The sequence below is a fragment of the Capsicum annuum genome, chromosome 6, assembly GCF_002878395.1.
Source record: "Capsicum annuum cultivar UCD-10X-F1 chromosome 6, UCD10Xv1.1, whole genome shotgun sequence".
Taxonomy (NCBI): Eukaryota; Viridiplantae; Streptophyta; class Magnoliopsida; order Solanales; family Solanaceae; genus Capsicum; species Capsicum annuum.
The window spans coordinates 198,700,286-198,712,907 of record NC_061116.1 but is presented as its reverse complement, the minus strand read 5'-3'; the positions used below and the strand labels follow the sequence as shown (position 1 = coordinate 198,712,907).

General features: G+C 39.2%; 1 protein-coding gene and 1 pseudogene across 1 annotated transcript; one reads left to right on the top strand and one right to left on the bottom strand.

The window, feature by feature from the left end:
* Positions 1-527: 527 nt before the first annotated feature.
* On the bottom strand, positions 528-3,203 carry LOC124899583 (annotated as a pseudogene).
* Positions 3,204-3,244: 41 nt separating this feature from the next.
* On the top strand, positions 3,245-8,562 carry LOC124899582. Its single transcript, XM_047414510.1, has 5 exons — positions 3,245-3,326; positions 7,254-7,399; positions 7,489-7,625; positions 7,697-8,081; positions 8,266-8,562. Exons 1-5 carry the CDS (start codon positions 3,245-3,247, stop codon positions 8,560-8,562), a joined length of 1,047 nt encoding a protein of 348 aa, XP_047270466.1.
* Positions 8,563-12,622: the final 4,060 nt, after the last annotated feature.

The window sequence follows — 12,622 nt, the reverse complement described above, 5'->3', positions numbered from 1 at the left end:
TTTTTTTTTTTTTCTTTCCTACACAGCTTTCTGCTGCTCCCCAAAATAATAGGATTAGAAAAGCCCTAGTAGTAAACTTATAACGTTAATAGCTGAAACTGAAGAAGGCTTTTGGCTTGTCCACTTTAATTCCCTTAATTACCATTAATAGTCGGTTATAATTACCAATTAACCCTTCATTAAAAGGAGATAATAAGCTGTCTATTACATGGTGCTTACATGGATCTTACGTGAATGCAGAATTCTTCGTGCACCGGACAATCCTTTTTTTTTTAAATTTTAGTATACCGTGCTGAATATGACTTAGACCCTCTATCAGGTTTCATTAGTTCCCTTTGTTTTCTTTTATTACTGAAAAACCCCTCGACGACCATCATGGATAAGTTTCCCACATTTATAATGGAAGAGTGAAGACTCAGTTTTTGTAGTGATACACATTCGATACTTCCTAGGTATTGACTGAAATTTAGTACCAATCACTCGAAAAACAAAATGACCAAAACTAAGGTAAGCAGGAAACTATAACCAAAATAATGTACCATATTGTAAAGGAATTTCAAGCAGCTACTTGTCTTCTTCCTCTAGCCTTTGAGATCATCTCTATAAGATCATCATAGTGACTCTGGTGGTAATCGATCCAAATACATAACTTCCTTATCGCCTCCCGGTTTTCCTCACTCAAGTCTAACATTCCCTTATCTTTGTCATTCATCTTCCTTTCATACTCTCCCATCTTTTCGTCCTTCTCGGCAATGATTTTATGCAATGTAGCTATCTTCTCTTCAAGTTGATTAACAGTTTCCGTCAAACTACCCCTCCGAGTCACCTCGTTTTCCTCTCTGTTTTCTAATTGTTCAACCTTCTCTTTTAGCACCGATGCACATTCTTTCTCATCTTTCAGTTGTTGCACTGGAGTGTCGATTTCCTTCTTTCTTTTCTTCACCTGTTACTTTGATCAAGTTCAAAGCAACCTTAAGCTCATTCAATATTTCGTAAATACGGGACTCCATGTGACCGGTGTCTTCCTCAAACTTCATATTGAATGTATCTATTTGAGTCAAGGTGTCATTTACTTTATCTGAACAGTCTGGTATTATTTTGGCTTGAGTTTCCTTGTATGCAGCGATAACCCCTGATAATGTTGCGATCGTCTCGTCCAGTAACCTTTGATGTTGCAGTAACTTCTCTTCTTTCTTCAGGTGGTCCTCTTCTTTCTCAGACAGCAACTGCTCGGTCACTCGGAGCTTCTGGCAGGATAATCATAGCTTAACCTCAGTGTTCCGGACATTGTCCACCAGTGTGCTGATTTCATCTCCTTTCATTTTGAGATCCCTCTTCAGATCTTCAATCCTGTCATCCAGTTCGTCTATTTTTTGATCTTTACTTCCATGATTCTTCTGGTATTCTTCTGTTATCTTTTCAATCTATCATCAAGCTTTTTGTGCTCCTCATCCAACTTCCCAAATGCTTCCTCATGCTCATTCAACTTCATTTCCCGATCCACATATTTTGGGATTATTCAGTGTGCTGATTCTTTGCTTGTGCCAGAGTCTGAGTGGACTCTCGTTTACCATTTTCAATTAGCAATTCCAGCTTGCTTTTCTCAGTCTGCAAAAATTCTATCTGCTTCTTTAACTCATTTACTTCTTCTCTCAAGGCAACCATCTAAGTAGAAGTTTCATTTTGCACATCCTCTGGCTTCTTCTGCAAGTATCCATGCTCTTCCACTTTCTCCGCTAATGCGAATTCCAGTTCAGTTAGTTTGCTTTGTAGACTTACCTTTTCCTCCCTCAGCAGATTGTTCTCATTGTCTGCACTGCTAATGTGTTCTTCCAATGTACTCTTCTGTTCACAAAGAGACTTCACTTCAGCCTGAGATCATTGACCTGTAGCACTAGACTGTCCCTCTCTTCCACCAAACTTCAAGCGTGCTTCCTCCTGCTCTTTCAGCTTTAGTTCCTGATCCAAAATGTTTTGTGATAATTCAGAGTTTTGATTCTCTGCTTCTCCCAAACTTTCTGCAGATTCTTGTTTACCACTCTCAATTACCAAGTCCAGCTGGACTTTCTCAGTCTGCAACAATTCTGTCAGCAGCTTCAACTTATTTTCTTCTGTCAAGGCAACAATCTGAGTAGAAGCTTCATTTTGCATTTCCTCTAGCTTCTGTTGCAAGGTTCCATTCTCTTCCACTTTCTCCGCTAATGCAAATTCCAGTTCAAATATTTTGCTTAGGAGATTTCCCTTTTCCTCCCTGACCTGTACCACTAGGCCTTCCTCCTCTTCCAGCTATCTCTGGCCATGTGATGTTTTCGTTGCTAACTCCTCCTTCAAATTTTCCAACTGTGGTAGGTATTCTGAAGCTTCTCTAGCTTTTGCCTCAAGTTGAGACTCTACTTGAGACTTCTGAACTTGCAAATTCTCCAGATGCTCTTGCAGATTGCTCACCTGCAAAGTTAAGGCAGCAATTTGAGCAGATGATCCAGTTTCTCCTTCTTCAGATTTCTTCCTTAAAATGTCTAGTTCACTTTCTCTCTCAGTTAATGCCCTCTCAATTTCAGAAAGTTTATCTTGCATCATCTCCTTGTCATTTTTCATCTGAACAATTGTCTCATCTTTGCTTGTCAGCTGCTCTTCCAACTGAAGTTTCAGATTCTGAAGTGATTTTAGCTCCACTTCTAGGTCCTTCACTTGTGAAAGAGAACTTTCTTTCTCTTCCAGAATTTTCAGTGACTCTGCAAGGTTTGTTTGCTATATCCTGCTTGAAACTCTCTATCTCACTGGAGAATTCCGCAATTTCTTGTGCTTTCTTCTCCAGTTCTGCTTCCAATTCAAGTTTTGGGCTGCAAAGACACTAATCCTTGGTCTTTCTTATCCACCTCCTTTGTTAAGTCCACAACTTCAGCTGATCTCATATGGTTCTTCCGTCCTTGGATGTTTCTGCAGTTTCTGTACTAGCGGCCCCTTCAGAGCAGTACATTTTCTTAGATATGTTCAATGTGGACGAACTGTCATTTTCTTGGCATACTGATTTAAAATGTCTGTTCATTTTCAGCATCTTTCGGAGTATGCCTGATTTCAAACTAATGGGATCTGACTATAAGCTACTACTAACTGCTACTGACAAGCAATTCAAACTGCCTTTGCTTCCTGTCTATTAGTTCAGTTGAGCAGGCACTGGTCTTACTCAATATTGTATATACCATCTTATGTGAAATACTTTCAGGCACAAACATACACTATTTCCATGCCTTTCAGAGTTCAGCGAATAGAAGAGATCACGATACAACTTGAGTCCGGAGATTTGAAACTCAGTTCGGGTGCTCGAGGTAATTAGTCTACTTGGAAATTAGTGTGACTTGCATCAATTATTTGATTTGGTCAATGAGCTTAGTCTTAGACAATGTTTGATATATATTGAGTGAACTTCTCGGGGTTATATTGGCCAAAGACACCACTCTGTTCTGTCTTGGGTGCAAAGCTAAGTAGCTCTTTCAAAATGTTGCCGCACCAATCTCGGATCCTCCAAAAATGCACTATTCTTGAAGGATCCGACACACATTTGATAGCATTTTTGAAGATTCTGACCAACATAGGTGCAAAGAATGCTAATAAGTTTTTTTTTTTGATTTAGTATAAGCTTGTTAATTTTATAGAGAAATAAGAAAAGCTAAAAAGCAATAAAAATAAATCTAATGTCTGGTTTTTATTAGGCTTTTTATCTTCTTTTTTTTGTGTGTGTTCCACTTGTTGCATTTTTCATTCTTACGAATCTTTTCTCCCATTTTCCACCAGTTCATTCTTCCTTGAATATCTTCTAGCAACTCAAGATGCTGAGAGACGAGCATCACATGTATACTCAGCTTGTTTGAACATTTTGCATTTCTTGTGCTACTATATTTTTAGTTGCCGCATTAGAAACGTAATCTGTATTAGAAACCTGTTGTTAAGAGATTTTGTTTTTGTGATTCTGGACACTTTCTAATGCAGCCATAGTGAGGCCCTACTGCAACTCTAGAGATGTTCCCTTAGCTTAAAAGATTCCGCAGAAAGCAAAAGTACATCTCTTAGTGATTCGACCACTCATCCTTCCTTGACCATGTTGTTTTTGACATTTCTTTGTGCAAGCTTGGACTTTTACTCAAAACAAGCTGCTCTGTGGAAGGTTTTATAGTAGCTGTAAGATGATTTTGTACAGTATTTTAATACATTTTTTTAGCTCGAACCATTTACTATTCGTAACAGGATAGTCACTGCAAAATGTTACTCATGTTTTACTTCTAGACCATGTGTTATTTCAGCATTACCAAGTCTTCCGTCAAAGAAATTAAGAAAATGGTTTAGACATTGCTACGTTGAGTAGGAAATGAAATATCAACTTGCAAGACAAGGTGACACAGTGACAACCAGTTCTGAGAAATTGTAGAGTTGACATAATGAAGTTATTGTAGCAGCTTTGCAACAATATCAATCAATTGAAAACTATGCATTAATTGAGATACTGCCTTAGTTCTTGAAAGGGCACCACTTGTGCAGGATAAGTTGGGCAAATTCTGAATTTTAGTAGTATTAATTACTTGAGAATAATTGTTGACATAAAGTTCTGTACCAATTTTAGAAGTTAATTGTTGTTGATCCTAAGAAAATTTTCGTTGGTTTAACATCAGCAAATCACAGAGAGATGATATCTTAAACACTTTACTAGTGACACAGGAAAATGAAAATTTGTAATTCAAGAGCTGGTGAAGGTGACTTAAAGGTACTGTATACCTGATCAATTTCTAATTTTCATTTTCATTATTACTTTTACATGTCACGACATAAGATAGAATAGGAAATTCTTGAGATCAATTTAGGGAAGGTTTGTATAAGATTATCAACCAACTTATAAATGAGGTGAGCGACTAAAGAAGAGATCTTGAAATTGTAACACCCCGTTGTATTCTTGACTTGTTTCAGCCCTTAGTTGCATGCATAGGGAGTTTAAGTCCTGTAAAATTTTCTAAGTTTTGGGATACTTATTCATTTTAAGCCTCTTAACTTTGAAGATTTTTAATTTGGTCTTAACGATCCCGAGACGTAGATTTTTGAGTTGATTCATGTTCATGAGTGTGTGGGGCATGTCTCGGGGAAGTTTCGAATTTTTCGGATGAAGATTGAGTCACGTTTGATTTTCAATTCCAGAACCTCACCGTGATATCGGTACATCACGATGGAATAGCAGTGAGACCACTACCGCATCGCGGTAACCATTCCATCGACGTTCAGTCACGAATTTAATTGCCTAAAGGGCAATGTGGTCTTTTCCCTCTTATCCCAATTCGCAATTAGACGAGTTATATCGGGTAAATATTTCCCATACCCTTCCAATTTACTCTCAAACAAACGCTTCCCTCTTCCCCAATAACAAGAAACCAATCCTTCCAAGTTCAAGATTTTCAAGAAAGTGTCAAGATTAGGTTTAAATCCTTCAAGCTAAGCAGCATAAGGTACGTAGGGCTGTCCTAAAAACTCCATAGGCATGAGTTATTGTTTTACAAAGTTTTGAAAGCATATTATGATGTTTATAAAAGGGTTTTGAACAATTGTTTGAATAGCCGAATCATGAAATCCTTTTCAATGATATAGTGTTTTGGTCTTGAGGCCTTCCCTTGAATTTGAACTATACTCGTGTATGCATGAATATGCATTTTTAGCCTTGAAATTCAAATTGAGAGCATGAATAACTAAACTCCCTCTCTTGTTGGGACATCCTTTGATTTTACGTGTTATGAGTCGTTCAATTGCATAATTAGAAGTATGAGATCACTATTTTTACAATTGTTTACGGACTTGATATTGGTTGTGAATTGAAGAGAGGGTGTTTTCTTGGTTGTAAATGTTAAAGATGATTATTGAAAGAATTGTATAATTTGCTACAAAGTAATTGACAACCACATGTTTAAGAATTGAAAGAGAGAATCTCTTCATAAGTTTCCATATATTTCGAAATACAAATTCTCTTAAACTGTTTGAATGATTTGGTGGTCCAAACATTATGTTTTGAATGAAAAGGTTATAACATGATATTTTATGGCTTATCAGACTTGCAAGTCTTGGTATGACGATACCAAATCAGACAAATGCCATAATAGACTCAGACCGGACTAGACTACAAAATTTTGCAGACATTACACCACTTTTCAAAAAGATGTATGATTTAAAATGCTAAAAATTGGCTTAAAGAATGTTAGATAGTTACCGAAGATGGCACAATTTCAGATAACTCATTGCTGAAAATCGAGTATTGCCAATTCGGGTGATATGATTGGCTAAGGCCAATAGTATATTTGTCCTAGAGACACTGGTATACTAGACTAGTATGTAGGACCCCTATCCTTGCAGAAAACTTGGATGTGGGGGCTTGACCGATGAGTTATTAGCAGACCTATATAGCCCGAGGGTACTAGACTTGTAAGGTGTACCATCTAGCTCAGAAGTAAGATAAAGAGTGAGTCATGATTTCAAAGAATTAATACAAAGTCTTTTAAGTATTCCCATGTGTTTTCATATATCGTATGTAAGATGTTTTATGAATTGCTCTCATGTATGTTGTATAAAAGTATGCTATTTTGGATTGCTCTGCGTACCAGTACATTTGTATTGACCCTCTATATTTCAGGATTCGAGGCTCAGTCTCGGGGTCCCACTAAGCAGTAGATCATTGTCAAATGTTTGGAGTTGGTGAGCCTCCCTTATTTTGAAAGGCCTTGTTTCGTGTGTTATTTTTATTTGGAATTAGTTTATGGTCCGACCGGGTCCTTGGGCCGGTTTTCAGAGAGATGTTGTTTTCAAATTTTAGTAGTGATTTTGCAGACTCGTTGTAGACGATTTTTGGGTTTTATTGAACTATGCTCGTATTGTTTAGTTGTTGAAGTCAGATGACCATGTTTCCGTTTTGTGTTTTTCGCATCTTTATATTATATGAATTATGCATATGATCACCATTCAGAGGGACTCTCGAGCGTTTATGGTTCATGATGTCCGTCATGGCCAGGGCCTTGGTTTGGGTCGAACAAACTTGGTATCAAAGCACGGTTCATGGTCTCAGGGTGTCTGTGAAGTCGCATCAAGTAGAGTCCTTTTTAAGGGTGGGTAGCGCGCCACACTTATAAGGAGGAAGCTACTAGGCATTTAGGAATGTCTCTTTCTCTTCATGATCTAGTTTGTGCCATAGATTCTGAATGTCTTCTAATCAATGATTTTCAATTTTTCAGAGATTGATCATGCCTCTCATAGATCCAATGAACAGAATACCCAAGCTGATGATGTCCTCCCTACTCATGGGATGCGGACTCAAAATAGAGTTCGTACTCTAGAATTTCTTGCTATTCCAGGAGTTTCTCTAGTTCACCACTTCGAGGTCCTCAGTCCGATGCCAACCGTACCCAACCTTCTCAGAGAGAAGTCTCAAATGTTGAGTTCCGACATTCCATCCATATGATTGCTCAGCTTGTGGCCTCTCAGACCCGTCGGTCTGGAGATGTGGGTTCTATGTCTGGTTCATCTGAACTTACTCGGGTTGGCCAATTCATAAGGCTAAACCCACCTACCTTTACTGGCACAAAGGTTGAGGAAGACCCCCAAGGGTTCATGGATGAAATGGAGAAAATCTTTAAAGTTATGCATGTTAATGAAGTTGAAGGGGTTGATTTGGCAGCCTATCAGTAGCTAACCAGTGGTATAATGAGTGGAAGGATTTGAAGGGTGGTGATGTTGAACCTTCTGTGTGGGGTGAGTTTGTATTAGCTTTCCTGGATTGTTTCTTTCCCCAAGAACTAAGGGAGGCAAAGGCTGAAGAATTTGTGAATCTAAAACAAGGAAAGATGAGTGTTAAAGAGTATGCATTGAAGTTCACCCAGCTGTCTCATTTTGCTCCAGAGTTAGTGGGCAACATGAGGGCTCGCATGAGGAAGTTTACATCTAGTCTCTCGAATGATTTGGTGCTGGAATATAAGGGGGAAATATTGTACAGGGACACGGATTTCTCCAGGTTATCAGTGCATATGCAGCAGGTAGAAGAGCAGAAGAAGAGGCTGGCTGAGGTAAGGAAAAGATAAAGGCAAGCTAAGAGAGCTAGGTCTGCAAATCAAAATGTTAGTCAGCATTATGGTGGAAATTAGGGTAATAATAAGTGGTTTAAAGAAAAAGTTTTAGAGCAATGCTTAGTCTTCAGCTAGTGCCCCAACGCCCAGACCTCTTGCTGATCAGCGATTTCACAACTCCCAGCCGAATAGCGGGCCAAAGATGCAGGGTACTCAGTCCCAAGGAAGTGTGACCCAGCCATTCAGTCAATACCCTCCTTATAATATGTGTAGGAAGAACCACTCGGGAAGATATCAATATGGTACACTTATTTGTTATGGTTGTGGGAAGGCCAATCATTTTAAGAAGGATTGTCCCTCTGCAAAGGGGGCTTATTGGGCCGCTAGAGCCCAATCTATTACCCCAGTCCCTCCAGCTAAGGGTGTGGCTTTTAGCACCGGTGGTGGCCGTAATTGGTTGTATGCCTTGTTTACTCGCTAGGATTCAGAGGCTTTACCAGATGTGGTCATGGGTATGTTACAAATTTTCTCCCGTGATGTATATGTGTTACTCGATCCTGGGTCTACCTTGTCCTATGTGACCCCTTACGTGGCAGTTAGTTTTGGTTTTGAGCCTGAAAATATTCCAGAACCCTTCCCTGTTTCCACTCCCGTTGGTGATTCTATTGTAGCTAGGAGAGTTTATAGAAATTGTGTGGTGTCGATTTGTCATCATGATATTGTCGATTCTGTTGTATGTACCATATTATTCGGGTCAAAGATTTTAGTATTGAAAGTCCATCCTCCAATCTGTCCCTATAGTTAATGAATTTCTAAAAGTTTTTCCTGATGATCTTTCCGGGATACCCCCAGATAGGGAGATAGATTTCGGCATTGATTTGTTGTCGGACACCCGACCTATTTCCATTTCACCATATAGAATGGCACCTGCAGAGTTGAAAGAATAATTAAAAGACCTTCTCGACAAGGGATTTATTCGCCTTAGTATCTTTCCCTGGGGTGCTCTAATACTCTTCGTGCATAAAAAGACGGCTCCCTCCATATGTGTATAGATTACCGTCAGCTGAACAAAGTCACAGTCAAGAATAAATACCCTCTTCCCAAAATCGATAATCCTTTTGACCATCTTCAGGGTGCCAAATATTTCTGTAAGATAGACCTTCGTCTGGGGTATCATCAATTAAAGGTTAGGGAGGCTGATATTCCCAAAATAGCTTTTCGAACCAGATATGGTCACTATGAATTCTTAGTTATGTCTTTCGAACCAACTAATACCCCCGCAGCTTTTATGGACCTAATGAATAGGGTGTTTTATCAGTTTCTAGATTTGTTCGTCATAGTCTTTATCGACGATATCTTAGTTTATTCTAAGAATATGAGAAGGATCATGTCAATCACCTCCGAATATTCCTTCAGACCTTTAAAGACCATGAGTTGTATGCAAAATTTTCCAAATGTGAATTCTGGCTTAGTGCTATTGCTTTCCTGGGGCACATAGTTTCTAGCAAGGAAATTAAAGTTGACCCCCAAAAGGTTGAGGCAGTGACAAAATAGCCTAGACCCACGACTCCAACCGATATCCGGAGCTTCTTGGGTTTGGCAGGGTATTATAGGAGATATGTAGAGAGTTTTTCCTCCATAGCTGCTCCACTTACTAGATTGACTCCGAAAAAGGTGAAATTCTTGTGGTTTGACTCTTGTGAAAATAGTTTTGAGAAACTGAAAGAAAAGTTGACTACCGCACCAGTTTTGACTCTACTTGGGTGTGTGCTTATGCAGCATGGTAAGGTGGTGGCTTATGCATCTAGACAGCTGAAGGTGCATGAAAAAAATTATCCCACCCATGACTTAGAATTAGCGATGGTGGTATTCGCACTAAAGATTTGGCGGCATTATCTATATGGGGTGCATGTTGATATTTTTACTGATCACAAAAGTTTGCAGTATGTTTTCACGCAAAAAGAACTGAATCTCAGGTAGAGGCAGTGGTTGGAACTATTGAAGGATTATGAGATGAGCTTGCATTATCATCCGGGCAAGGCCAATATGGTGGCCGACGCCCTTAGTAGATTGTCAATGGGCATTCTTTCTTATATAGAGGAAGGAAAGAGGAATATGGTGAAAGATATTCACCGGCTTACAAATTTGGGAGTTCGACTCCTAGATTCCGAAGATGGAGGAGTAATTGTTCCTGAGGTAGCTAAATCCTCCCTTTGTGCAGAAGTTAAAGAGAAACAGGCTGAGGACCCCATCTTGATGCAGATTAAGAAAGATGTTGGTCAACAAAAGGTAATGACATTTGAAATTGGTGGTGATGGGATTTTGAGGTATCAAGGTACGCTATGAGTGCTGAATGTGGATGGCTTGCGAGAAAGAATTCTTGATAAAGCTCACACTTCCAGGTATGTGGTTTACCCCGGTTCTACTAAAATGTACCATGACCTTAAGACTATTTACTAGTGGAATAATATGAAAATAGATATTGCTAACTTTGTGTCTAAGGGTTTGAATTGTCAACAAGTCAAGGTAGAACATTTGAGACCAGATGGCACTTCCCAAGAGATAGCTTTACCTGTGTGGAAGTGGGAGATGATCAACATGGACTTCATTACGGGACTTCCAACATCCCGGAACCAATATGAATCCATTTGGGTGATTGTAGACAGGATGACCAAGTCCGCTCATTTTCTTCTTGTACGAATGAATTATTTGGGGGACGGCTATGCTAAGCTCTATATTCGGGAGATAGTTCGCTTACATGGGCTCCTGTGTCTATTATCTCTGATCGAAGTACACAGTTCTCTTCTCAGTTTTGGCAGTCCTTTCAGAAGGGTTTAGGTACCCAAATAAACCTTAGTACTTCCTTTCACCCTCAAACGGATGGGCAAGCAGAACGCACCATTCAGACCTTAGAAGATATGTTGAGGGCTTGTGTGATTGACTTTGAAGGTAGTTGGGTGGATCACTTGCCATTGATAGAATTTATGTATAACAATAGCAATTACTCTAGCATCCAGATGGACCCATTTGAATCTCTTTATAGGAGGAGATGTATATCACCAATTGGGTGGTATGAAGTGGGTGAAACCCGATTTTTGGGCTTGACCCTGTTTACCTGGCAATAGAGAAAGTGAAAACCAGTAGGGAGCGACTTAAGACAGCTCAGAGTTGCCAAAAGTCCTATGCCGATATTAGAAGGGAGTTGGAATTTAAGGTTGATAATTGGGTATTTCTAAAAGTCTCCCCTATGAAGGGAGTCATGCGATTTGAAAAGAAAGGAAAGCTTAGTCCTCATTAAATAGGCCCATATCGGATTACAAGAAGGATTGGTGGAGTTTCTTATGAGTTAGATTTGCCTGCGATTCTGGCTTCTGTAGATCCTATATTTCATGTATCGATGTTGAACAAATATATTGGAGATCATTCTTTTGTATTTCCTGTGGAAAAAATCAATGTTAAGGACTCATTGTCATACGAAGAAGAACCCATTGCTATTTTAGATCGTCAAGTTTGGAAGTTGAGAAGTAAGAAGATAGCCTCGGTTAAGTTGTTGTGGAGGAATCAAAAAGCTGAGGAAGCTACTTGGGAGTCAGAGGATGACATGCGTATGAGATATCCGAATCTCTTTGAAACCATGGATGATGCGTACGAGATGCCCGAATCCCTTTGAAACCATGGATGATGATATGGAAGGTATGAATCTTATACTCTTTCTCTCTTTCTATTTAGTTCTTGAAATCGTGCTTATTTATATCCCGAGTCATCATTCGGGGATGAATAATCCCAAGGTGGGATAATGTAACACCCCGAAGTATTCTTCACTTGTTTCAGCCCTTTGTTGAAAGCATAGGGAGTTTAAGTCCCATAAAATTTTCTAAGTGTTGGGGGATACTTAGTCAATTTAAGACTCTTAACTTCGAAGATTTTAATTTAGTTTTTCCAATCCCAATACATAGATTTTTTAGTTGATTCATGTTCAGGGGTGCGTGGGCATGTCTCAGGGAAGTTTTAGATTTTTCGGACGAGGATTGGGTCGCGTTTGGTTTTCAATTCCAGACCCTCACCGCGATAGTGGTGCGTCACGGTGGAACAGCGGTGAGACCACTACTGCATCGCGGTAACCATGCCATCGACGTTCAGTCATGAATTTAATTTCCTAAAGGGCAATGTGGTATTTTCCCTCTTATCCCAATTCGCAATTAGACGAGTTATATCATCAGTTAGGGTAAATATTTCCCATTCCCTTCTAATTTACTCTTAAACAAACCCTTCCCTCCTCCCCAATAATAAGAAACTAATCCTTCCAAGTTCAAGATTTTTAAGAAAGTGTCAAGATTAGGGTTAAATCCTTCAAGCTAAGCAACATACGGTACGTGGGGCTAAAAACTCCATGGGCATGAGTTATTGTGTTACAAAGTTTTGAAAGCATATTATGATGTTTATAAAAGGGTTTTGAACAATTGTTTGAATAGCTGAATCATGAAATCTTTTTCAATGATATAGTTTTTGGTCTTGAGACCTTTCCTTGAATTTGAACTATA